At 39.0% G+C, this 26,789-nt stretch overlaps 1 protein-coding gene across 1 annotated transcript in view; it reads right to left on the bottom strand.

The window, feature by feature from the left end:
* Window positions 1-26,789, bottom strand: part of AGFG1 (ArfGAP with FG repeats 1) — a 66,027-nt gene that overhangs the window by 23,831 nt on the left and 15,407 nt on the right. Inside the window, exon 3 of the mRNA XM_014463393.2 lies at window positions 2,437-2,552. Within this exon, the coding sequence (XP_014318879.1) occupies window positions 2,437-2,552 (116 nt within the window). The remainder of the gene's footprint in view (window positions 1-2,436; window positions 2,553-26,789) is intronic.

Raw genomic sequence — 26,789 nt, 5'->3', positions numbered from 1 at the left:
TAAGAATATAATGCCCAAATATCGGCAATGCTGATCTCTAGGGTTAGGAATATGTGAGAGCTTTTTCACTCCTTGTATATCTGGATTTTCTCCTTCCTCCCCAATCCTCTTTTCAGGTAGGTGGAGAAAGCAGAAAAACAAAACGGTTAAGAGCACATATCTATTCCAGAGACAGTTCAAATCCCAGCTCCACTACTCAACAACTGTGAAAACTAAGGCAAACCACTTCAACTCTTTGTGCCTAGGATTTCTCATCTATAAAGTGAAGATACCGTTGCTGTGAAGCATAAACGAGTTAACATTTGTAAAGTACTTAGAACAGTTCCTGGTACAAGTATTAGCTACATTGTGTTAGCTACTATCAAATTACACATTAATCACAAACAATAAAACTGCTTTGCTTTTTCCAGTAAATGGGAGATGATGGAATATGACAATAAATAGGGGAAGTTACGCTTTCCTATAATTTGGCAAACCACTGATGATATCAACTTTGAGTACAGCCACATCTTATCAAAGGATAAAACCAAATACTAGCACTTAGTTCAAAAGACTCATCTGACTAAAAGTAATAAGCTAAACGTATAACATAGGAAGTTTGAAAATTGATCAAAAGAACAATTTAAAATCCCTTTAGATGACAATAGTCTCATTGTTTTAAGAATAGTTGCTCAAAGTAGGGATTTTTAGGAAGTCTGCATTTGGAGAGTTCTTATGCCTTATTAAAAACCAACTGCACTGTTCTCTAGTTACATGTCACAGGTGTGCAGGAGCATGGCTTTAAAATGCACAGCCCCTGGCCCACCTGAATGGTCACTCCCCCTTCCCACCCACCAATTAAAATTCTCATTCATTGTTAATCTTGTTACTACTATCCTGTTTCTCAGGGCAGAAAAAAAGAATAACACAAATTATAATTATTTGAGGTTTACAGTTACTTGGATTATGTTTTGAAGGGGTAAATTTCATTACCGTTTACAATTATTATTATTATAATAAATTTGGGGAAATACATGGTTTTATTTCTATTGACTCTTATTCACACAAAATTCTCTTGCTAACTGAAGGTAAATGATCTCCAATTCCAGCTAAGTCCTATTCAAACTAATATTCTGAATTGGTAAAACTGCTGAGAAAAAAACAAATTAGGCCAGGGCTATATAGGAAGAATACGTTATGGGGTGGAAGGTCTAGGAAATTAACTAAAGTGATAAAAACATAATTATATATATCACTTTAAAAGAATCATTCATGACACCATGCTTTCACTGTCACCCCACCTTCTAAAATTTTCCCCAACTAATTGTTACTGGTATATTTTACCTACATTCACACCTAATGGTATCTAGTGCTGCTGAATATAGCCCAGGCTAATATTGCCTTGCAAAACACAGTCTCCTCAAAAGAACAGTAAGAATACAAAGTTCGCAGAGCACTAAAATCATAGTTACTTCTTTCTAATGTGCTCAATGAATACAGGTAGAGACACTTCACTTAAAAACCACAGCAAGTGTTCCCTCAGGACCAAAACAGGCTCTTGACCATATCATTCTCTGGGTTAACATACAGCTCCTCAGAAAACAACAAGCCATTTATCTCTTCATTATCTATTTCATTTGTCACTCTCTCATTCATCTTCTTAGCCCCACCAGTAAGGAAATATACACTACTGAATATTGCTAAAGAAACTAAGAATTCATCATTAATGAGTCTTAATAAATTGACTTACGTTGTGCTCATATAGCTAAAAATTAAGAGCACAAAGTAGTTAAACTCTAGCTCCACCCTGCTCTGCTTTAAAGGGCTTACTAGCCACATGTCCAACCTATTTTATTTAATTTTAAAATTTACCATCTGATAGAGTGAGGGGAGTATAAAGGCTCCCTTCTTAACCAGGTAGTAAAATGATTTCTTGGATGGGAAGTAGGGATATTTTGAGCAAAGACTTACTGCAAGATGCAGTTAAGTGGATGGATTGTGAGTGGACTACATGAGAGCTTTAGCATAGTGCTTATATATAAAAGAATCTAAATAAATACCTGCTAAATGAATAAAGATTTTAAGAAAAGGGGCTTTATAAGACTAAAAGTATCTAAGGAAGTTAACAGGGCTACAGAAGAATTCAAAGGAAGGATCCCTAACTTTCAAAAAAAGGGGAGGAGGCCTGGTAATTACAAGGAACAGGCTGCTGAGTTAAGATAAAGTAGAAGTAAAGGTTTTTGGAAACCAAATCCAATAAAAAGCCAAAGTATAATGGGTATCTATCTATCTACCTACCTACCTACCTATTCCTTTATTTCCTATCTACCTAACCTGCCTATTTCCTTCCTTCATCCCGCTCTCCCTCCCGTCTTTCCTTCCTTATGTCAGACTAATCTTACCCATAATTAATGTAATTTGGGAAACCTTCGCTCTAAATACAAACTATTCACTCACCATCTTTTCTTTTCATATTTTTCTTGTAGGAACTCTTTCACTTTTTGTGGATCCCTGAAGTCTGGAATTGCTGAAGATCTATCATCAAATAATCCTAGCCAAATCTGTTTACAGACCTTTGGAAAGAATTAAAAAAAAAAAGTGTTATAAATCAACATCTTCACTTAATGAAATGTAAAGGGAAAATTATGATCTCTCAAAAAACTAACCTACTTAATTGTAATAATACTGCTTTCAATGAGAATATTTATTACAATGAGAAATGAAGAGGCAACAAATGAACTAAATTTATTGTTACAGTATACAGTAAAATCCTAGGAACAGCATCATAAAGAACAGCACTTCATAGGGAAACAAATAGTGAAATGGGATTGGAGAGGACCTGGGATTTTTTGGTGTTCAAACGATCAAGACTATAAGCCCTTAGCAAAGCCATGTACCCTTTATGAACCTCAGTTACCTCACTCCATAAAACAGAGTAAACTAGACCCATAGCAATTTCACAAATCCTTGATAGGTTCAAAAATCAACCAAAAAGAACAAACAAAAATTACTAGAATCATAAACAATTTGCTAGTAAAGTATAACAACAACAGAAATATAAGGCAGATATAACTCTAGCTGTATAGTTGCCTCCTATGCTTTTTTCCCCCTTCCTAATGGCTAAAAAATGAGCATCTGAGCTATTTACCTTTTTAGACAAATCAAAGAAATGATATGATGAAGAACTCAAATAGGACACAAGAGCATAAAGAAAACAATGAAGAAAATTTGATAAAGTAGTCTTCATCAAAATTAAGTTGCTCTTCAAAAAACTAATATATGAAAAGGCACACTACCAACTCATAAAAAGTATTTGCAGAACATGTAAGAACTTGAAGAAACCTGAATCCAGAAAATACAAAAATTTTCTTGAAACTCAATTATAATAAGACAAAAAATTGTTTAAAAGAATGGGCAGAAAATTTTATAACCACTTTACCAAAATGCAGCACATCATTAGTCATATGGAAAATGCAAATTAAGAAACACTGAGATCCCACTACACAGATACTACTAGAATGGCTAAAAATAAAAAGATTGACCATATCTTGTATTAGTGAGAATGTGGAACAGTAGGAACTCTCAAGAATGTAAAATGGTACAACCACTTTGAGAAAGCTGGCAATCTCTTAAAAGTTAAACATACACCTACTATATGGCCCTGCAATCCCTTACTAAGTCTCTATCCAAGAAAAATAAAAGCACATGTCCACACACAGATCTGTACACAAATGTCCACAACAGCTTGTTGATAATACCTCCAAACTGTAAGAAAAATAACCCATATATACATCAACAGGTAAATAGATAAATTTTGGAATATCCAAATAGGAGACTCATCAGTAGTAAAAAGAACTACTGATACAAACAACTACATAAATAAACCTCAAGATAATTATGCTGATTGACAGAAGTCAGACATCCACCCCCAAAAGTACATACTGTATGATTCTATTCATTTAAATTTTTAGAAAATGTAAACTTATCTATAGTGCTGGAAAGCAGATCAAATGGATACATTACAAAGGGACACAAAAAAACCCTTGGAAATGATGAAAATGTATGCTATCTTATCATTGTAGTCATGGCTTCATATATGTCAAAACTCTTCAAATTAGACACTGGAAATAAGTACAAGTTCTTGTAATTAATTATTCCTCAATAAAGCTATAAAAAACAAGTCCACAAGTTTCCAAAATTGTATTATTTTAAAGAATAACCAATTTTAATACTGCGAAAAGAACACAGTATCTAGCTTCAAAAGCTTGACAGAAATTTGAGAAATCAGAGAAGGAAATGCAGCATCTTTCTCAATCTTACCTGCTCACTGAAGTGGGGTAAGGAAGAACAGGAAAAAAGACTCACCCTTTTTCCTATCATATACCAACCATGTTTCAAAACATTTCTTGTGGCTCCCTCAGTACAGATACTACTATAACCTCATTAAGGCAGAAAAGCTGACACGTCACTGCAAGGCCTGGGCTAAGACGAAATCTCATTATAAAAACATTTAAGAGGCAAAGCCAGAAAAGTGCAGACACCCAGGAATGGTAATGTAACTTACTGCCAGAAATGCTATAAACCCTGTAGTGACCCAGCTTCTGCAATAAATATTTAGCTACTTAAAAAGAACCACAAGAGACTATCCTTAGCCAGAAAACTGACTAATAATTCTCCCAAAATGTAATTTTAAAAGATTCTGTGACCTTACAGTTACATTCAAAACGGGAAAATGGGAAGTTTCTAAATCTTCTATTTTTTTTAAAAAAATATTTCCATTGATTTTTAGAGAGAGAAGAAGGAAGAGGGATAGAGAGCTAGAAACATAGATGAAAGAGAAACATTATTGATCAGCACCTCCTCCACACACCCTTTTGGGGATCAAGCCTGAAACCTAGGCATGTGCTCTGACCAGGAATCAAACCAGTGACCTCTTGGTTAATGGGTCGACACTCAACCACTGAGCAACACTAGCCAGGCTAATTTTTCTATTTTAAAAATTCCCAAACAAGAAAACAAGAGATATGGTAGTCATTTGCCCAAAGAATTATTAACCATAACTGACAGAATTAGTTCAGGATACTAAATAACATAAACATTTAGACTTTACACTCCAAAACCCCTGTTAACTACCACATACAAATTTTTTTTAATGTATTTTATTGATTTTTTACAGAGAGGAAGGGAGAGGGATAGAGAGTTAGAAACATCGATGAGAGAGAAACATCGATCAGCTGCCTCCTGCACACCTCCTACTGGGGATGTGCCCGTAACCAAGGTACATGCCCTTGGCTGGAATCAAACCTGGGACCTTTCAGCCCACAGGCCGACACTCTATCCACTGAGCCAAACTGGTTAGGGCAACACATACAAATTTTTAAACTAAGAACAATCCTATATAATAAATGCCTAATATGCTAAGTGTCCGGTCGCATGTTCAACCAATCAAAGCATAATATGCTAATGATATGCTAAGGCCACTCAACCGCTCACTATGACGTGCAATGACCACCAGATGGCAGACGCTCCAACCAGTAGGTTAGCTTGCTGTTGGGGTCCTGCCGATTGGGATTGAGCGAGATGGACCGGACATGTCCTGGAGCCCTCCCATGGTCCCTCCCCAGCTGGCCAACCTCCTGTGTCCCTCCCCAGCCCAGACTGTGCATCGGTGGGATCCCTTGGCCTAGCCTGCGCCCTCTTGCAATTCAGGACCCCTCAGGGGATGTCGGAGAGCTGGTTTCAGCTGATCCTGCAGGCCAGGCTGAGGGACCCCACTGGAGCACGAATTCGTGTACCGGGCCTCTAGTTAATGAATAATAAATAACAAACACATTTTAAAAAGATGGATTGAAGCAGGGAAAAGGGGGGTAAAAGGGAAGGGGAATGGAAGATATCTAGAATACTATCAACAATAACAAATATATTTTTTTAAAAAGATGGATTGAAGACAGATGATAAAGTTACTGTCTTGGCACTCATCATGGGAATACAAAGCAAAATGGAGTGCTTGATGGTAAACTTATAGATATTTGACATGAGCAACAAGTAGGATTTGTGCAAAATTCTTTAACTGCTGATAGTTCTGCTCCTTCTCTCAGACAGGCCAAACTGCTAGGGAAAATCATTCAAACTAACTACTTGGGTCCACTACAAATTAATGCTGCATCACTAACAGAGCTTCTTCACATTCTTAGCTCTTATTTCTAGCTACATTACCCCACAAAGGCTATTTTCTAGGTTGCTCAAAATCCTAAACCTTATCTGCCACTCTTGGCAATGGAGTTCTTAAGTGAAGTGGCTTTCAAAATGGAATTCCTTAATTCCCTAGACTGGCAGCATCTGAGTCACTTAAAAACTTGTTGTAATGTAAATTTTCAGGAGCCAAGGAGATCTATGAAATCAGAACCTCTGGAAGTAGCAAGCCCTCCAAGTGATTGTGAAATAGGCCAAACTAATGCTTTAGAAAAATCTCAGCCAGCAGATGGGAACTTCCTTTCCATATATATACTGTACACAACTTCTGGCATTTCTCAAATTACTTAAGACACTAAACCTTTTTAACAGAGACAGTGTTCCGGGGACACAGTATCTATAGTCTCTGTGACCCAGTCACATTTTAGTCCTTGAAAAGTTGGTTTCTGCTCCCTAGAATTGCTTTTCAGGTTTGTAGATTTGCTGATAAGTATCAAGTTCTATTTTCTGTTTATTTTGCTTTGTTTTTTGTTTTAGCAAAATAATAAACATCATCAACGCAAAAGGAAGGGCTTGTCAAGGTTGAAGGTGAATAGAGTGAATCTACTACAACTGCAGGAAGCATTCAGGATCTGTGGTCATGAGTATTAAAAATGAAACTAGTCAGAATAGTGTTATTTCCTCCAAGCTGTATAGGTACAAAGTAGGTAGAGTGTTGGCTTTAATTAAGTAAAATATGATGAGTTCAAAGGGAATGATTAGAACAGGACATGGAATCTAAGTTAGATTAAGAAACACGAGAATATGATGAATGATGGACAAGAAAGAAGTTTCACTTCAGTGGGCTGGAGGTCCTGACAGTTGTCCCAAAACTGTTTGACTTAGGAAAATGAGAGGAATGAGCTGGGAAGAGAGTAGTAGTAGAGGTGAGAGAACAGGATGCTTGAATTTGAAATCTGAGAGGTGATATAGTTACTGATCAAGTCTAAAATAGGATGAAAACTCACTGGAAATAAGAAGTCAAGGAATTCAGGAAACCAAATTATCTAATACTAGAGGCCCGATGCATGAAAATTCATGCAAGAGTAGGCCTGCCTTCCCCCAGCTGCTGGCACCGGCTTCCCTCCGGCTCTGGCTGTGTCAGGAAGGACGTCTGGAAGACATCCAGTCTAATTAGCATATTACCCTTTTATTATTATAGATTATGATAATCATGTGGTTTATATGGACACTGGAATTGGCAGAAGTGACTTACGCTAGTGGAAAAAAAAAAAGACATGTAAGGTGCTTAAATCTATAATCAATGAGGGGAGCTGCCTGATATGACTTGAGAAGCACGGGCCTGGAGGACTAGAAACATCACTGAAGACCCAGATACCTAAAAGCCATAATCTGAAAGGGCTTCCCACATGATGGAATTAGTTATGATGACCTCTGTGGAGGAGTGGATAATCAGTCCTAATTATAGAATAATGTAGTGGCTGTGGTAGTTATAAGCCTAGACAAGGGAACTCTGTTTAATAATAGTACCCGCTTCACAGGAATGTTGGAAGGAGTGAGTTAACATGTTTTGCACTCAGAACAGGCATATAGGATGAACTTTAAATAGTGTAACTTATTACTTTGGGGCCTGGTCTCTTAAGTGGTTTGCAGTGGATTATGGAGTGATGAAGAAAGCAAGACTGGAAAGTAGAAATCTCACCAGAAAGAAACACAGGCAATGTAATGGGGTCTCCGTTATTCCTGCTGCAGATAGAATCAAAGTGGTCCTGATGGGACAATCTCTCTCCTCTGAGCTTCCATAGCACTTTGTACCTCTCACATGAAACTCATTACAAACTGCCTTATATTACAATTACTGAAAATATATCTCATTTATTTCTGAATTCCCCACAATGCTTAAAACAATGGGTAGTGTCATAATTGTTCCGTAAGCAGATTACTCAAAAACAGATCTTACCGAGGAATTAAAAATAGCCACATACCAGCTAAGAGAATAAATTCATCAAATTGTCAGAATAATTTTTCCTTATTCTAGTGCTAATCCACTTTAGAATTGGAATAGTAATAGACAGTGACAATCTAAAATATTTTAAAGTATACTTATCAATCAGGATTGCCACTGGAAACAGATGGCACACTGGGTTTGGGGTAAAGTTTAATAGAGACTGTTTACAAAGCATTGGTAGGCTGTGAGGAAATCACCAGTGAGAATACTGTACCCCAAGGTTAGTAACAGCAGGGCCCAATCACCACCCACAGTGAAAGGGGCGGAGGGAGAGGTCTGCAGAACCTTAAACAAAAGGGCTACTTGATGAAGCTGTGATTTTCAATGGAAGGATGAGCCAGGCTGTGGATGTCCCACAGGAACCAAGTTAAGAAAGTATCCTAACCTTTCCCTCCTTCCTTTCTTTGATCTGTTGACAATGTCCACACCACCACCCCCCGCTCCCCCTTCAGTCAGACCAGATCCAACTAGAAGCGAGGAGGCAAGAAAGCCCATTTGTGTACCCAAACTAGCTGCCTGGAGCCAGAGCTGGTAAAGATTCCAGCTGAAAGGGCAGATGAAAGGTATTCCAACACAGCACCCAAATCATAATAAATATATGCAGTGCAAACAATTTAACAAACTCAATTAGTAACACCAAAAACAGAAAATTTTCTTACCAATTCTCAATTACTCATATATAAAAAGATAAGAAAACTGTTATATCAGGTTTGAGAGGAAAATAGATAAGGGTAGTGATAATACAGCTTTGTAATCAATCCTCTCAGGGACAGCAAAATAGAGCAGAAAATTGCTGGAATGGATATTTCATTTATTCAGGCACTTATTTTCATAAAAAGTATACAAAGAATAAAATATGTGACATGACTGCTTGCAACCTTTAGGTAGAAAGATATAAATATATGGAAAGGACAGAAAGATGCTCTGAAATTAGAAAATCTTTTTTCATTAAGCCAATCTATATACATTCAACTAGATTTCAGACTCTTACTGTCCTTTCTCTCCTTAATGGAAAGATGGAGAATTACTGCCTCCTCCTGTGTGTAAGATATAATTACACCATTTCACAATACTGCCCACAAAATACAGAAATAATTGGACACTTGAAGAATTGAATAATTCATGAACAAGTAACTAATATCCACATTTTGAAGAGAGAAAGAAAAAAGGAATAGAAATAAATATTAACAAACGGGAAATACCATTAAAGGCTCTCTGGAGAGCTACCATGAATTTATACACAATTCTACAATCAACATATTATTTTGCACTAAAAGGAAGAAACAATTTTTGCCTTAAATTTTTTTCCAAAAAAAAAAATCCAGTCAGAAAAATATCTCAAATACCTTTATCAAACATATGTCATGATTCAAGTTAAATATACTGGAAAAACAAGTCCATTGTTAACATTTCCTATATTCATCCAGCCTGTGTTTGCAGGACTATCCTATTAGTTCTAGACCACTAGCTGATAGATATTTCTCAATAGGCTATCTGAAGAATATATACTCATTATATGCTTGCAGAAACAAAACCACTATCCACGTGCCTTATGCAGGAGAAAGCTCTAGTCAGTCCTGCCATTTATATACATCATTTTAGGTGTGTTTTATGTGCCTAGGAAATGGCTCTGACTCCTGTCAACTCTATGAATGAGTGATGCCCACAATGTCCTATTCTCAAAATTCCCGCTCAGCTCCTGTGGACTCATGCCTCTGATTTCTTTTAGAGTCAATCCATCTCATATTTGGTCTTCCTCTTTTCCTGCTACCTTCTATTTTTCCCGCATTATTGTCTTTTTCAAAGAATCCTGCCTTCTCATGATGTGCTAGAACTAGGACAGCTTCAGTTTTGTCATTTTTTGCCTCCAGTGATGTTTTAGGCTTAATTTGCTCTAGGACCCACCTGTTTGTCATTTTCTGGCAGTCCAAGGTATCCATAGAGTGCTCCTCCAACACCATATTTCAAATGAATCTTTTTTTTTTTCTATCAGCCTTCTCCATCATCCAACTTTTGTATCCATATATAGAAATTGGGAATCTTTTTAGGACTGTGAAGGGGATCAAAGTTTTGCCTTTTGGGATATTGATTTTAAGCTAGTTAGTACGAAACGAAAGACTCAGAAAGAACTGTTGACTCTCCTTATCTGCCAAAAAGAATTTAGAAAGAAAAATCTGGGGGCATCTCCTTTGCATTACACCAGTGATTCCCAAAGTGGGCGCTACCGCTCCCTGGTGGGAGCTGCAGCGATCCAGGGGGGCGGTGATGGCCACAGGTGCATTTGTTTTAACTTTTTTTGTATTACCTTTCTATTCTGAGTTCAATAAATAGTTTCATAATTTCAAACTTCAATGTTTCTAATTTACACCTTTCTTTACTATATTTTACGAAAAAGGTAGAAACATTAATACATATATCTTTCTGTTTAATTGCTATTAAAATTTTAAAAAAATTAATTTCCAGGGGACGCTGAGTAATATTTTTTCTGGAAAGGGGGCGGTAGGCCAAATAAGTTTGGGAACCACTGCATTACACTATAAACTCAATAGGGAAGACAGGAAGAAATCAGGCAAGGGCCTATCTTTGGACTTCCCTCTGTGTCCCACTGTTTCTGGGTGGCTCAGCAAGAATTTGTTTACCACGTTTGCTCTTTCTCCTTTACCTGTGAATTGCTTACTTTCCCTTTGAAATCCCAGACCTTTGTCCCCTTCCACTCCTTAGTCCAGAATGGCATATAAACCTTAATTGTCCACTGGGTTTCAGGTCTCATATTCTTATGCCACCCCTGCATGAACATCCATAATAAATTTTAGACATTTTCTCCTGTTAATTTGTCTCATTTGATTATCAGCCCAGTCAGAAGAACCTAAAAAGATGGGAGGAAAATTGTTTTTTGCATTCCACAACTATATGGTATATTCCATCTTAAAATGTGGTTTTATAAAAATGTACTTGCAAGAACTAGAACTTATGAGTCACTGAAAACAGGCTATATGTGCAAATCATTAAGACACCAGAGCCTTTGTGAACCAGAAACAAGAATGGATACATGAAGGATTATCAGATTTATGAAATATCAAATCCAATTTATTTAATCCAGTGTTTGTTTTTTTCAATTTAAGCACAAACTACCTTATAATGGCTTCCTCATTAGCATAAGAATTAAATTATTCATCACAGCCAATTTGGGCCCCACAGGATTCTAATACTCTGATTAACTCTCCAAACTCCTATCAGCATCACTCTTTCCAGTAACACAGGCCTCCCCAGAAAGTCTTCCCTAACCAATCCATCCAAAGAGGCAATATCCGCCACACCAAACTTCAGATACCACTTATCCCAACATATTATTTATTTTCGCGCCCTTTATATCACAGTTTCTGAATGTAAATTTCATAAGGCAGAAACCTTCTCTGAGTCACCACTATTTGTAACTCAGTGCCACCACTATTTACATCCTATGGTAGACACAAAATAAATATCTGGTGCATGAGTGAAAGCAACTTCCTAATAGTCCTGAAATATATGTACAGTACAATTATCTTTTTCTCCTTTGTTCCATCTGAAGTATACATGCTGACCTAGAGTATTTAACTTACCAACTTACTCATGCAGAAGTAATAAATTAACTGATCCAAATTCTCGTCATATATAGGCCAGAGATTAGCAAGTTACACTTCACAGGTTAAATCTGGCCTAAGGCCTATATTTGCAGCTAAAGTTCAATTGTAACACAGCCACACCCACTTGTTCATCTATTGCCTATAGTTGTTTTTTCGATAGTTACAACAGAGACTATATGGTCCACAAAGCCTAATATTTATTATCTGATCCTTTATAGAAAAAGTCTGTCTACCCAACTTACCTGCAACCACGGACTTACTATGATGCCATCCCAGCATCCAAGAACAGTAACAATTTAAATAGGGTAATAAATAAAATCCTGTTTTAGAGTCTGGTTATGTAATGTGCATGGAAAGTATTAGAAATGAGCATAAAAAGAAAGAAACCTTTCCCTGGAGGAAGAACTTTCCAAGAGCGAGGAGGACAATTTACTATACATATATATTCCCTTGAATATGTATGTATAGTAAAGGAGAAAAAGTACTAGAGTAGATTCCAGGGAAGATTAATAAGTGTTTAACACTTGTTTTCTAAATAACTGGTAAGTACAAAGAAATAGAAAAGATAAGGGGAGCAAATATTTAGAACACTAGAGAGAAATTAAGCAGTGTCAATAGCGATAAAACTTACTTGCAAGTGTCTGTGGGTTGTGAAGGAGACCAGTAGCTCTAATTCAGACACCTACTGTGGAGACTTAGTAAAAGGCAGTATACACAACTCAGCACATCCCATGCCTTATTTCATTTAATGTCTCTAATGTCAGATAGAACTGTATTCCAGTTAGGCTGCAAAGAACCAAAATCCAGCCACCAGATCAGATAAAACAAGTTTATTGAGGCATACAACAAATGCTTGAAGAAAACAAGACAAAAAACTTCATGGGAACCTGGGTTGCAAACAGGAAGATATCTGGGACCCAGGTGGTCTGAATATCTATTTCCAAACCCCTCTCTCCATGTCACATACACTCCCCCACCCCAAACACAGAGATTATCACTTTTGTTTCTCATACTATGTCTAATCCTGCTCTTCCTATCTTAGTATTAATTTTTTTTCTGTTTATTCATTAGATGGCACATCAAGTGATTCATCACTTAAATCCAGTTTCTGTGAGCCTGAATTCAGTTTCTTAATTAGAGAGGATCTGATTAATCACCGGCCCCCAGGGTTAGGTGTTCATTCCTGGTCCAATCAGCTGTGCATTTTGTGGTTTTCTTGGGACAAGAAGCCATCCCCTTTTCTTCCCTCAGCAAGGTGCATTAGCTTAGTAAGAATCTTCTACCCTTAAACACACGTTTATTCATGAATGTGCTACGCAAATTATAGTTTTATAAATGAAGATTTATTTCATTTTTGAAGTCAGAATAGTTTTGAGAAAACTGCCCTACTTTCTCAAACTAAGACGTCAAATTACCCTGTATGGGTAACAAAACAAGTATTCTGCCTTTTAATTTTGTTTTCAATGTCTTTAACAAGTTTCCACGTTTTAACTAGTTACATTTATCAATTTTTACTTTTTTATTTCTTCCACTGCTTTTAGTCTATGAAGTCCTTACACATTTAAATGTTAAATACATAATCAGCTATATTTTCTAAAATTTTTATAATCACTTTTTTTATTGTCTACCCCAAGTGTATACATCCTTAAACACTACAATTTAGTTTTGCCTGTTTTTTCTTATGAAATAGTGTGTTTTACAGAAAGCTGCAATAGTAGAAAGAAGCCACATACACTCTTTACTCAGAGTCTCTACTGTTAACATTGGTAAATCATTCTCTCAAGATAGATACAATTTTTTCCTAACCATTAACCATTTGTACACCATAAACATCTAGAGATGAAAGCTGTGGACCTTTTTTAATTAAATTCAAAATATCGTGGCAGTTAACTGGTTAAATTAGAAACATGAACTTTCACCCATAAATGTATATCTCCTCAAAATAAGAATTCTTTTATATAACCACAGCTAAATTATCAAAATCAGGAAATCAACATTCTATGTTATTACCTAATCCATAGCCAATTATCACAAAAAGGTTCTTTAGAGCAAGCATGTCAAACTCAAAGGCTAACATGGGCCAAATAAATAAGGTTTAAGTTTATGTGGGCCGCAAAAAAACCCAAAAGCTTCAATTTTCATAGAAACAGGTTTATTTCGGTAGAGACATGCTGAATACAAAGGACTGAAATAAATGAGTAATTGTTAACAGAAAATAATAGAACATTTTAATAAAAATTAATATTTTTTCTTGAACATTAACTTACGAGACACCGAATAACTGCACAAATTACTAAGTGTAATGCAAATAAACCTATTTTTCTTGTTCTCCGAAAGCGAAATATTTCCTGTTGTGCACACCAAACAAATCAGTACAAGACTAATTATGTGGCAATTAGAAATAGTGCGCCTGCGCGTAAGGGAAATGAATGCAACACGATTATAGTAATCAGTCATTAGCAAACGTTGTAGTTTGTTATTAATAACTAGAGGCCCGGTGCACAAAAATTTGTGCAATCGGGGGGGGGGGGGACGGTGGTCCCTCAGCTCGGCCTGTGCCCTCTCGCAGTCTGGGACCCATCAGGAGATGTCCACCTGCTGGCTTAGGCCCACTCCCCAGGGGATCGGGCCTAAGCTGGCAGTCAGATATCCCTCTGGCAACCCAGGAGCCCTCAGGGGATGTCCACTTGCCAGCAGGGAGCAGGTCTAAGCTGCAGTTGGACAGCCTTAGCGTTGCTGAGGAGGTGGGAGAGGCTCCCGCCACCACTGCTGTGCTGGCAGCCATCAGTCGGGCTTGTGGCTGAGCAGAGCTCCCCCTGTGGGAGCACACTGACCACCAGGGGGCAGCTCCTACATTGAGCATCTGCTCCCTGGTGGTCACTGTGTGTCATAGTGACCAGTCATTCCAGTCATTCTGCTGTTAGGGTCAATGTGCATATTACCCTTTTACTATATAGGATAGAGGCCTGGTGCACGGGTGGGAGCCGGTGGGTTTGCCCTGAAGGGTGTCCCGGATCAAGGTGGGGGTCCCGCTGAAGGTGCCTGGCCAGCCTGGGTGAGAGGCTGATGGCTGTCTGCAGGTTGGTCAAGCCCCCCAGTGGGGACCCTCACCCCATGGGGGTGTGGCCAGCCTGGGTAAGGGGCTGAGGGCCGTTTTCAGGCTGCCCACAGCCCCTTCAGGGTGGGGGAGTCCCACTGGGGTGCCTGGCCAGCATGGGTGAGGGGCTGATGGCCATTTTCAGGCTGGTCATGCCCCCGGGCGACCCAAGCTCCCAGCCTCTCCTCCCCCCCACCCCCCGGGATTTATTTATCTTCTATTATTGAAACTTTGTAGCCTTGAGCGGAGCCCAGGGCCAGCCAGGGCAGGCGGGAAGCTTGGCTTCCTCCATCGCCAGGGGCAACCCAAGCCTCCTGCTCGCTCCAGCTCTGTGGTCGCTGCCCTCTTAGTTGGGTTAATTTTCATACTCACTCCTGATTGGCTTGTGGGCATGGCTTGAGCATAGTGGAGGGACAGTTAATTTGCATGTTTTTCTTTTATTATATAGGATTCTGTATAACAGGATATTGTAAAAATTAAGTTACGAAATTTTTATTTAAACGTTTTTTACATACCGTTATGTTGGCTGGGCCACAAAAATATTTGTTGTGGGCTGCATGTGGCCCACGGGTGCCAGAGGGAAGCTGGTGCCAGTAGCTGGGGGAAGGAAGGCCTACTCTTGCACGAATTTTCGTGCATCGGGCCTCTAGTCCTATATAATAAAAGCCTAATATGCTGTGTCTGGTTGTCCGCTCGTCCGTCAACCAATCAAAGCACAATATGTTGATATGCTAAGGCCACTCAACTGCTCACTATGACGTGCACTGACCACCACGGGGTAGAGAGCTGACCGGTCAACCAGTCGCTATGATGTGCACTGACCACCAGGGGACATATGCTCCAACAGGTAGGTTAGCTTGCTGCTGGAGTCCGGCTGATCAGGACTGAGTGAGACGGGCGGACACATCCTGGAGCCCTCCCGCGGTCCCTCCCTGGCTGGCCAACCTCCCGCATCCCTCTCCGGCCCCGATCATGCACCGGTGGGGTCCCCTGATCTGGCCTGCGCCTTCTCGCAATCCGGGACCCCTCAGGGGATGTCGGAGAGCCAGTTTTGGCCCGATCCCGCAGGCCAAGCCAAGGGACCCTACTGGTGAACAAATTCGTGCACCGGGTCTCTAGTAAATTAATAAAATCTGAAGAACAGAAGGATTGATACAAAAATTAAGAGCTTCAGGGAACTGTGAAACAATAGCAAAATGTCTAGCATACATGCAGTTTGCAACTTCAGATAAAGAGTTGAGCGGGAATGAAGCAGAAAAATATTTTTGAAGAAAAAAATGGTCAAAAATGTACAATTTAATGAAAGACAAATTTATAGATTAAGAAGCTCAGCAAATCCCAAGAAGGATAAACACACACACACACACACACACACACACACACACACACACTACACAGACATAAAAGTCACACTCTTAAAAAGTTAAAAAGCTTCAAATTAATGTATCACTACAGAGGAATAATATAAATATCAGATAATACTCTACATTTTGCACTGAATAATAAAACACAACATACCAAAATTTGTGCAAAGCAGTTAAAGCAAAGGTTAGAGAAATTTACTCCTTTAAAATAGTATTAGAAGAGAAAGTTCTCAAATCAATGACCTTAGGTTCCACCTTAACAAGCTAAGGAAAGCAAATAACCCAGAGTCACAGATTAAACAGCAAAATTATTACAGACCCTATACACATTATAAAATAGGAACTATTATGAATAACTGTACATCAATAAATATGACAACTGAGATGAAACAGGCAAATTCCCTGAAAAGTACAACTCGTCAAAACTGATTCAAGAAACAGATATCTGACTAATGACCCTGGGTCACTTTCATTCTCTGTCCCAGTAGCACTCAGATCCCAGTGCTCCTTTCTGTCCTCCCAAGAGCCCAGTCATCATTTGAGCAGCAGGCCAAAGTGACTGCATCATCAACTCCCAAAGAAGACTGGTACCAGCAGCTTCCAATAGGGGAAGGGGATTATGAGGACAGAAAGGGACAACCGAATTACTCTCCATATCAAACAAGACTAGATAACTCAAATGACCATATAAATTTGGCTGGGTGGCCATAGTTTGCCACCTCTGACCCAGAATATGTAAAACAACCTTTTAAAAAATGAAACTGAGGGGCTTGCACTAGCTGACTTCAAGACTTACTTCAACACAGTGTGATACTGGCCTAAGTACCAATGAATAAACAAATGACACTGAATAGAGAGCCCAGAAACATACCAATACTTATAAGGTCATTTCATTTTTGACAAAGACTCCAGAGCAATCCATTTAAGAAAGTGTTTTGAACAAACGAAGCTGGGACAACGATATAAGATTCATGAAAATATATGAACCTTGACATGATACATACAGTAAAATTAATGAGATGATTCACAAATGTAAACGTAAAAACTAAAGCTTTCAGAGCTTCTAAAATATTAAATGAGATTATTCTCATTCGAGAGCAGGCAGAGATTTCTTAAGAGAATAGTGAAAGTAGTAATTATAGAAATACGAATTGATGTTATTTTACCAAAAAGACAAACTCCTGCTTATCAAAAGACACCAGCATAAAAATAAATGAGAAAGCCACAGACTGAGAGAAAATATTCACTAAACTTGTATCTGACAATGAAGAATGAATAAATTATTGATATATTCACATAACAGAATAGTGATCAGTAATAAAGAGGAACAAACCGCATAACTCAAAAAAAAGTTTTACACACACAAAAAGCACATTCTTTATAACTTTACTTATATGAATATGAATAAAAATCAAAACAATGGTTGCTTCTGGAAGGGAGAGGGATTAAATAAGAAGAGATGTCAGGGAACTTTTGGGATGATGGTCTTGTTCTATATCTCTGTAGAGCTTCAGGTTACAAAACTAAATGCATTTATCAAAACTCTTCCAAAGGTACTTAAGATTTTTACACATTTCACTATATGTAAATTATAGCTCAAATAATTAACAAATAATGAATTGTAATTAATGATACACTAAAGATTTTAGGTGTAATGTGAAGTGACATTTGCAAATTATTTTGAAATGCCATAAAAAATATTAAGATGACTAGCTAATGGATAGATACAGATACTTGCTAAATATAGCACAATGTTTACTGTACCTGCATAATTTCTCTAATTTTCTGTATATTTGAATATTTCATAATAAAATATTGGTGGGGGGGCGGGGGGAGGGAGCATACAGGTTTGGCTGTTGTGCCATGGCTTTGAGCAGTCTCTGACCAAGATCACATTCTTATAGTGGCCATTCATGAATGGGGGTTCAGAGACACTGAAGCAGGTAGCCGAAAATCACACTCACCCCAATCTGATCTCCCCTGCCCCAGCAAGCAGAGCAGGTGCTGCATCACAGCATTCACACTACCAGGAGACCCTACTCACCTGCACTAAGACCTATGGCACCACACTGCACTAGATGGCACAAAGGAGAACAAGTGATGTTACCAGATGGATGTTTGCAGCCACCCCATCCTTGAAAAGATCCCAACATTACAGGCCAGTATGAGCTAGTCCTAGAGGAATTAGTGGAATCCACTGTCCAGTAGAATACTGAGAAAACATATCTAAATCTTCAATAAGTTCCTGCTAGACATGGCCTCAGGCTACTCTTATACACAGCTGATCTTGCCTGCACAGGATGGCTTGAATTTCATGAAACAGAACCAAGAATGTCATCAGCAATCCCTCAAAAATCTATGGGCCCAGAGCCTATTTCAAGTTTCTTCTTACCAGCTCATAAAGCACCCCAAGACCAGATGGCACCCTCTGTTGCCAAGATGAATGCCAGATACTGTCGTAGAAGCCAAATAGGCTCCCTGCTCTGTGTTAAGAACCCAGCATCAATTTTCAGGCGCCTGAGTAGCAGCAGATGCTGGAGCACTGGAAAAGACATAGGTGAAGGACTAAAACTGAGATGTGTACTATGGAGCACCTGTGTTATGAGTTTGCTGCAAGGCCTGGAAGCCACCTGAGTGGCAGTGTTTCCCAGGGGCGTAATAAGATGGCAGGGCCCCCAGGTTACAGAGTATCCAGACCCAGAGTAGCCACCAGGTCTGAGCACTGCCTCTTCCTGTCTTGACACAAACCTGACTCTCTCCTACAGATCAAGTAATACAGGCCCCAAAAAGTTGCCTGCCAGCCAGGCCTTTACAGGACAGACTGTGATCTATTGAGCCTCCAATCCTTTATCAGCAGTAGTTTTAAAACCCATATTTCCATTCATAATATGTAGGCCTTACTTGCATCATGATTCAAAAGACTCTTAAGGGAAGGAAAAAGGGGAAATTTATGCAACTAAAAGAAATTTGAACACTGGATAAATAACTGTATCACTGTTAACTTTTATGTACACAAAAACGGTACTGTGGTTATTTTTTAAATCCTTTTTTTTTCAGAGGTAAATTAGCTGATGAATTTACAAATGAAATTGTATTGACTTGGATTTGCTTCAAAATAAAAAAGGGATAGGATTGTATGCTAATAGAAGTTTGTTATATTATTCTATCCACTTTTGTAGATATATCAACATCTCCACTAACAAGGTTTTTAAAAGAACAAAAAACTCTAACAATATATATTTTTAACTAGTGGCCCGGTGCATGGATTTGTGCACATTGAAAGGAAATTAGAATATTTGTGCAGTAATAACGTTACCGCAAAATATTACATGTCAAAATAGTGTATATATAATATAGTATTATAAAATTAACACATGCGTGTGACTGGCACCAACGAGAGCTTTATATGTATCACGCATGAGCAAGTCAACATTTATTTTTAAATTGCCAGTACGCGTCATATGTACCGGCCGGTCGGTAAGACCCAGGAGGCTAGCCACTGGCCCCGAGGAGGGAACTGGCCCCCGGCCCCCCTAGGAATGGGGCCACGTCCGCCACCACTCAACCCCGGTTCCCCATCCCAGGCAGGGGCCCGGCCAGCAGGCCCCATTGGTCTGGGGGCAGCTCCTGCGTTGAGCGTCTGACCTCTAGTGGTCAGTGCAGGTCATAGCGACTGCTTGTTCCGTTGTAACAGTTGCTTAAGCAGATAGATAGACAGATACATAGATAGATACATAGATACATAGATAGATAGATTAGACTCAAATAAGACTTTAAAAAAGATAACAATGACAAGAAAGAAATAAGAAAAGCTGAGAGATGAGAGGGAGCTGGAATGGCTGAGAGGAATGGATATCAATCCAACAAAAAGTTAAATAAATGCTCAGAGTAGTCACAAACTAACATCTGGCTTCTTCTAGATACTATGGGTTGTCAGTCATCATTCAAAAAGACCCACATATTACAGCATGTACAAAGCAAAGATAATATTTCCTACATTTTTTTGTTAATTAGATATTCACTGAAAGCCAACAATTAGTATAAAAGAATACACTCTGTATATTTTAAAGATTACTATGTTACTACTGATTAGATTCAGCTAGAACTCTAACATCATGCCTTTATTTCAAAATACATATGTGTATTTCTTAACAAATAACAACAAATTAAACAAATATCCTTTTAAATAATTCAACAGTGTGCCTCAATATTTTAGTTAGATGGTCTTAAACCTCAAATACTTCACTAGGCAGATATTCTCTCAGGTAATTAAATTTTTATAGTTAATGTTTTAATGTTATCATCATTAATGAGCTAACGTTTCATATTTATTAATACTATCATAATAATGAACAATGTAAACAGATGAACAAAAATATATCCAGAGACATAGAAAATTCAAACAGACCATCAAACCTCAGAGGGAAGGCAGGGGAGGGTATGAAGGGGGGTAAGAGATCAACCAAAGGACTTGTATGTACGCATATAAGCATAACCAATGGACACAGACAATAGGGGGGTGAGGGCATGTTTTGGGGGGTGGGAGTGGCCGGGGAGAGGTCAATGGGGGGAAAAGGGAGACAATATGCAATACTTTCAACAATAAGGAATTTAAATTTTTTAAAAAAAGAGTGCTCAACATGGAAAAATAATACCATCATATTGACTGAAATTCAGCAAAAATTTCTCTCTAAACTCACTGAATTCAGTTCAAAGCACACTATTTTCCTATATGATGCTTTTTTTTCTGAGCTTAGGCATCAATTGAAAAGGTATCTTTGCACATAAAACTGGCATCTTACATTTACATATTATGTCAGTTTCAAAACATTTTCACATACACTATCTTCAAATCAACCCCATGAAATAGGCAGGACAGGTACTTACCATAGATTACAAAGGAAAATGAAGCTCTGGAAAAGAAGTTTGCCCAAGGTGAGAAGGTTCATCAATTAGTGTTGCTGAAACCAGATCACAGGTTCTGAGCCCTAGTCTGAAACCTTTAGATTCTATATTGATTTTCTCAAGGGTGGTCCACAGCAATCAGCATCAGAATCACATGGGATTCTGGCTGAAAATACAGATGTTCCTGTGCCTCAATCCACATACAGGGTCAGAATCTCCAGGGAGTAGGACCCAGGACTTTTAACCAAAAAATATTTTAAATTTGAATTTTTTAATAAAACTCACATGTGTATAAAGTTTGAAACTCCCTTAGATATTATACTCATATATTCTCACTGCTCTAGGTATAATGAACAAATATGAAAGATTATGCCATAGAAATGTCTAATAAAGAAGAAACAATGAGAGCAACAAAAACAAAAACACATATAAAATCTTATAGTGAATGCTATTTTTTTTTAAAGAGTTTAAAATATGAGTGGAGGTTTTCATCCCTGTGGGCTAAAAGACTCCTGGAAGATTTGACAGGAAAATACAAATTCTGATAGGCCTTGCAAAAAAGATTCAGTATAAATAAAATAGCATCAGCAAAATGGCAAGAAGACTGGAATACAGAGAGCAGATATGGGAAACAAAAACTGAGATCACTGTTATTAAACATTTCTTCTGGGAATGAAGAAAAAGCCAGTTATAAAGGGATTTATATTGTGAACTGAAAATATTGGAATTTCACAGATTAGAGTCTTCAAACAACCACCTACAGATCAAATAGAACCACTGGCCTGTTTCTGAGCTATTCTTCATCTAAGAATGGTTTTCACATGTTTAAAGGGTTATATGCAACAGAGACTATAGATGACCTGCAAAGCCTACAATATTTATTATCTGGCCCTTTACAGAAAACGTTTCTCCACTTCTGCTATAAGCAACAAGGTACATGTAAATCCTGGACTATTAAGTATGAAACTTAACTCTGCCACTCAATGATGACATTTAACATGTAAAAAAACTGCCTGTTTTTATTATTTAAACTCACGTAAATTCAAAGTTAAAATGCTCCAAGAGTTTAAATACATAACCCAAATCTATCTATATAAAACCCTAATATGCAAATCGAGCGAACAGCAGAACGACCAGTTGCTATGACACACACTGACCACCAGGGGACAGATGCTCAACCCAGGAGCTGCCCTCAGCCCGCAGGCCCTGACCGGTGAGTGAGCGGCGCCAGGCCAGCCAAGGGGGGTGCGAGCGGGAGCCCCCCAATTGCCCCACGTGTTGCCCCACAAATCAGCCTTGATTGCCGGACAGGCCTAGGGACCCTACTTGTGTGTGAATTTCATGCACCGGGACTCTAGTATTAATATAAATGACACTATTATATTTTATGAAAACTGAAAAATCCCCCTAATTAAACTACTGGTACTCTGAGCAAGGAGTAAAACTAATATTAATAATCCTATTAACATCGTCTATCTTAGATCCTGATTCAATAAGCATATGAATCTCTATTATTCAACAAGAAATATGCTGGGAATTTTCATAGGTTGCCTGAGTTCAAAACATTCCAACCTTTTTACATCAAGATGTTATTGTTACTATTTTACACTTGTAGAAATTGAGGCTCAGAGGCACTTTGTCCAATAATCTTAACCTGCCAAGTCCAATCTGATCCTTTATGCACAAAACCACTACACTTCAAGAAATATTTAACAAGCCCCACCCAACTTTATCTATTTCCCTATAGAGAAACAATTTAAGTTAAGATTGCTTAGTTTTCAATTAAAAGATATAATAGTTCCATGCACTGATTTAGGATTCACTCAAAAGCTTATTGTTTCTGCTCTGATAATGTCCGTTAGGCTCTTTCGGATACTGGCCTTCCACTTTTCAGAGTCCACTATTCTGTACTGAGAATGACCAACACATATTATAGTTTATAGAACAGGATGCTTTAGAAAATAGCTACTAGTCTTTCACATCAATGTCAATGTCTCTCTCTCTTCCATTCTCTCCCTCCATTCCTCTCTCTCTAAAAATCAATGGAAAAATATCCTCGGGTGAGGATTAACAACAATAAAACAATAGTTGGTATTTGGGGGTTATTTTTATAATATATATACTAGAGGCCGGTGCACAAAAATTTGTGCACTTGGGGGAGGAGGGGTCCCTCAGCCCTTCCTGCGCCCATTTGCAGTCCAGGACCCCTTGGGGGATGTCCACCTGTTGACTTAGGCCCACTCCCTGGGGGACCAGGCCTAAGCTTGCAGTCAGACATCCTTCTGGCAGCCAGGGAACCCTCGGGGGATGTCCGACTAAAGGCTTAGGCCCCCAAGGGATCGGGTCTAAACCGTTAGCTGGACATTCTTAGTGCTGCCACAGAGGTGGGAGAGGCTCCTGCCACCACCTCTGCACTGGCCAGCCATGAGCCAGGTTCTGGCTGAGTGGCACTCCCCATATGTTAGTGCACTGACCACCAGGGGGCAGCTCCTGCATTGAGCGTCTGCCCCCTGGTGGCCAGTGCACATCATAGCAACCGGTCATTCTGCCGTTCAGTCAGTTTGCATATTAGCCTTTTATTATTATTATATAGGATGTCCCTATTTCTCCCCTTTTGCCCCCTCTACCCAGCTCTTGCCCCCCACTTCTCTCTGACCATCACCATACTGTTGTCTGTGTCCATGGATTGTGCATATATTTTCTTTGGCTAATCCCTTCTTTAAATTCACTTCTTTAAATTTTTATTTTCAGATAAGTGCTTATAACTGCACTATTATATATTTTCTATTATATCATTTAGAATTAAGATATCTTTTAATTGAACCCTTGTAAATTTTAGCACAATTTAATAAATTATGCTAGAAGCAATTAGGAGATTTTTCATGTAATGCAGATACATTTCAATTAATATTTTATTAATTTTTAAATTTTTTAATATTTTAATTTGAAATAATCTCATACATGTAAAAAAAACCCTATAAAATACTACAGCATATTATATGTACCCTTCACCCAATTTCTTAGGTGTTAATAATTTAAACATAACCATTATACAACTAACAAAATTTGGAATATATTTTTCTTATAATCTCTTCAATGTTACTTAATCCATTTACTTTGTTTTTGTTAATCTTCACCCAAGGATATTTTTCCATTGAATTTTAGAGAGAGTGAAGGAAAAGGGAGAGACACATTGATTGGTTGCCTCCTGCACATGCTCTGATAGGGACTGGGGATCAAGCCAACAACTGAGGTACATGCCCTTGACTGAAATCGAACCTGGGACCCTTCAGTCCACGGGCAAATGCTCTATCCATTGAGCTAAACAGGCTGCAGCTTAATTCATTTACTTTTAATCTATATGTGTCTTTATATTTAAAGTGGGTCTTGTTTTTGATTCACTCTCATAATTTGTCTTTTAATTGGTGTATTTATTCCACTGACTTTCAGAGTGCTTACTGATAGAGTTACTGCCATATCAGGTGGCTTCTGGGGCGTCTGGGGCCGGCGTGCGACCAGGGATCGGATCCATCATGGGCGGCAGGCAGGCGGCATCTGGGGCTTCTGGGGCCGGCCAGCGGCCCGGGATCAGATCTGATCATGGGCAGCAGGCGGCTTCTGGGGCTTCTGGGGCCGTCCCGCGGCCTGGGATCGGATCCGATCACGGGCGGCAGGCAGGCGGCTTCTAGGGTCGAACTCGGGGGCCTGGATGGCGGCTCGCACTCACACTGTCCCGCCCTGTCTGCAGTATGCAAATTAGCCACCTTGTTGATGGTTAATTTGCATATCGCACTGATTAGCCAATGGGAGGCACAACAAAGGTACAGTCAATTACCATGTTTGTCTATTATTAGATAGGATATATGAAATATGCAAATTAGGCTGGGACGGCATAACGGTTCATGACCAGACAGGAGGAGGTTGTGCACACAAGTGAGGCCCAGAGCGGAGATGGAGACAGAGACAAGGGGCCGGCCCCCCGGAGCCGGAGCGGACAGGGACAGGGACAGAGGGGCCAACCCGCAGCCTCCGCGGCCGAGCGCAGGCCCGGAGAGGAGACGGCGGACCTGCCTCCCACGGAAGCAGCATGGGTCCCTCCTGGCTCCCACAGAAGCAGCACGGCTCCTTCCCGGCTCCCATGGGCGCCAGCGGCTCACTTCCGCCTCCTGCAGAAGCCGCACGGCTCCCAGCGGCGCGCTGTGGTTCCCACCGGCTCCCATGGAAGCGGCGGGCAGCCTACTGCGTACGATATCGCACGATGGGGGCTACCAGTCTAGCATAAAGATCAAATACTGTCAATCAATGCATGATTTCCTTTCTACATGTAGTTTATATGCCTGTGGAGCATCAGTAGTAACCATTTACTCTCAGTCCTAAAAGAATCAGGAAAGTAAATTTGCTACTGGAAAAGAAAAATTGTAGGTTTCAAAATAAAATTACTTCTACATTTTCTTTTTATTTCATTATCTATAGCACTGTTCATCAGCCCTCCTTCCATTAACTCTGGTATTCAGAAGTTAACCCAATAGTGAAATTTCTTTAACCATGGAGCCATGATTTACCCATATCATGAAAGAAGACATATGGGTGAAACCACTACATACACACACTCTTTTAAAGCAACTTCTGATACAAAAGAAAGCATTATAAGATAATATACGGAAATATTTTAATTTTGGAATAAATCTCAAAACCATTTCAACAAATGCTAAATGCAAACTGCTTTGCTGCAAAATATTGTACTAACTTCTGGCATACTATATTCTATAACCTAAAAACATACACATCTGCCCCAGTGAACACATTGTTGGAATCTGAGGATACTTAACTAGTCAACTAATTTGCAAGCCATACCTGTAGAAACTAATGACATACTTTTAGAAATATCAATCGTGTCCTTGATACATATAGTAATAACACTACTTGCTTACCACAGCTACCAAAGCATACCAATACAGATTACTTTATTAATGACCCAAATACCATGAATTGTGTTGTCATCAGTGTTGTGATTCTCCAAACAATAAACAATTTTCAAAGTTCTGAATGAAAAGTGAAACATCTCTAGATATTCACATGTGCTAAGCCACTGCATTGATGGTCTCAATTACTGGCTTCCCTGTGCCCATGCCCTTTGCCAGGTAACTTGGCAGTCCCCTCCCATCCTAATTCTGGACTTGGCAGCATGACTTCCTTTGGTAACAAGTTGTTTACAATTATACCAGTAATGCAAGCATGTAAAATAGACTTAAGTTATACATGCAGATGATTGTTAACAGGTATTTCCCATACAAAAATGTCTGGAAGAATATGAAAAGCATGTGTAATGTAGGTTATTTCTTTCAACACATTCTGAGCCATCCAACAACCATGGAATTTACCTGCTGAAGCCAGTAACAACCCCAGGCGTGACAACTCAACATGCCCCTCAGAACACTAAAACTCCCACTTGGGGGCAGAAGATCCAAGACTGCTTCCAAAGTCAATATACTTTCGATCTTTTAACTTCAGAAGTACTCATCCTCACGTGTGAACCCATTCACATACAAGATGCATGATAGTGCCTTTTTCACCCAAAATTGTATGTGATTTAAGTATGGTTCTTTACATAGTTAAAATCT

This window comes from Myotis lucifugus, unplaced genomic scaffold (assembly GCF_000147115.1).
Source record: "Myotis lucifugus unplaced genomic scaffold, Myoluc2.0 scaffold_3, whole genome shotgun sequence".
In the NCBI taxonomy this organism is placed as follows: domain Eukaryota; kingdom Metazoa; phylum Chordata; class Mammalia; order Chiroptera; family Vespertilionidae; genus Myotis; species Myotis lucifugus.
Note: the sequence above shows the minus strand (reverse complement) of the source record. Positions and strands in the feature narration are given on the sequence as shown.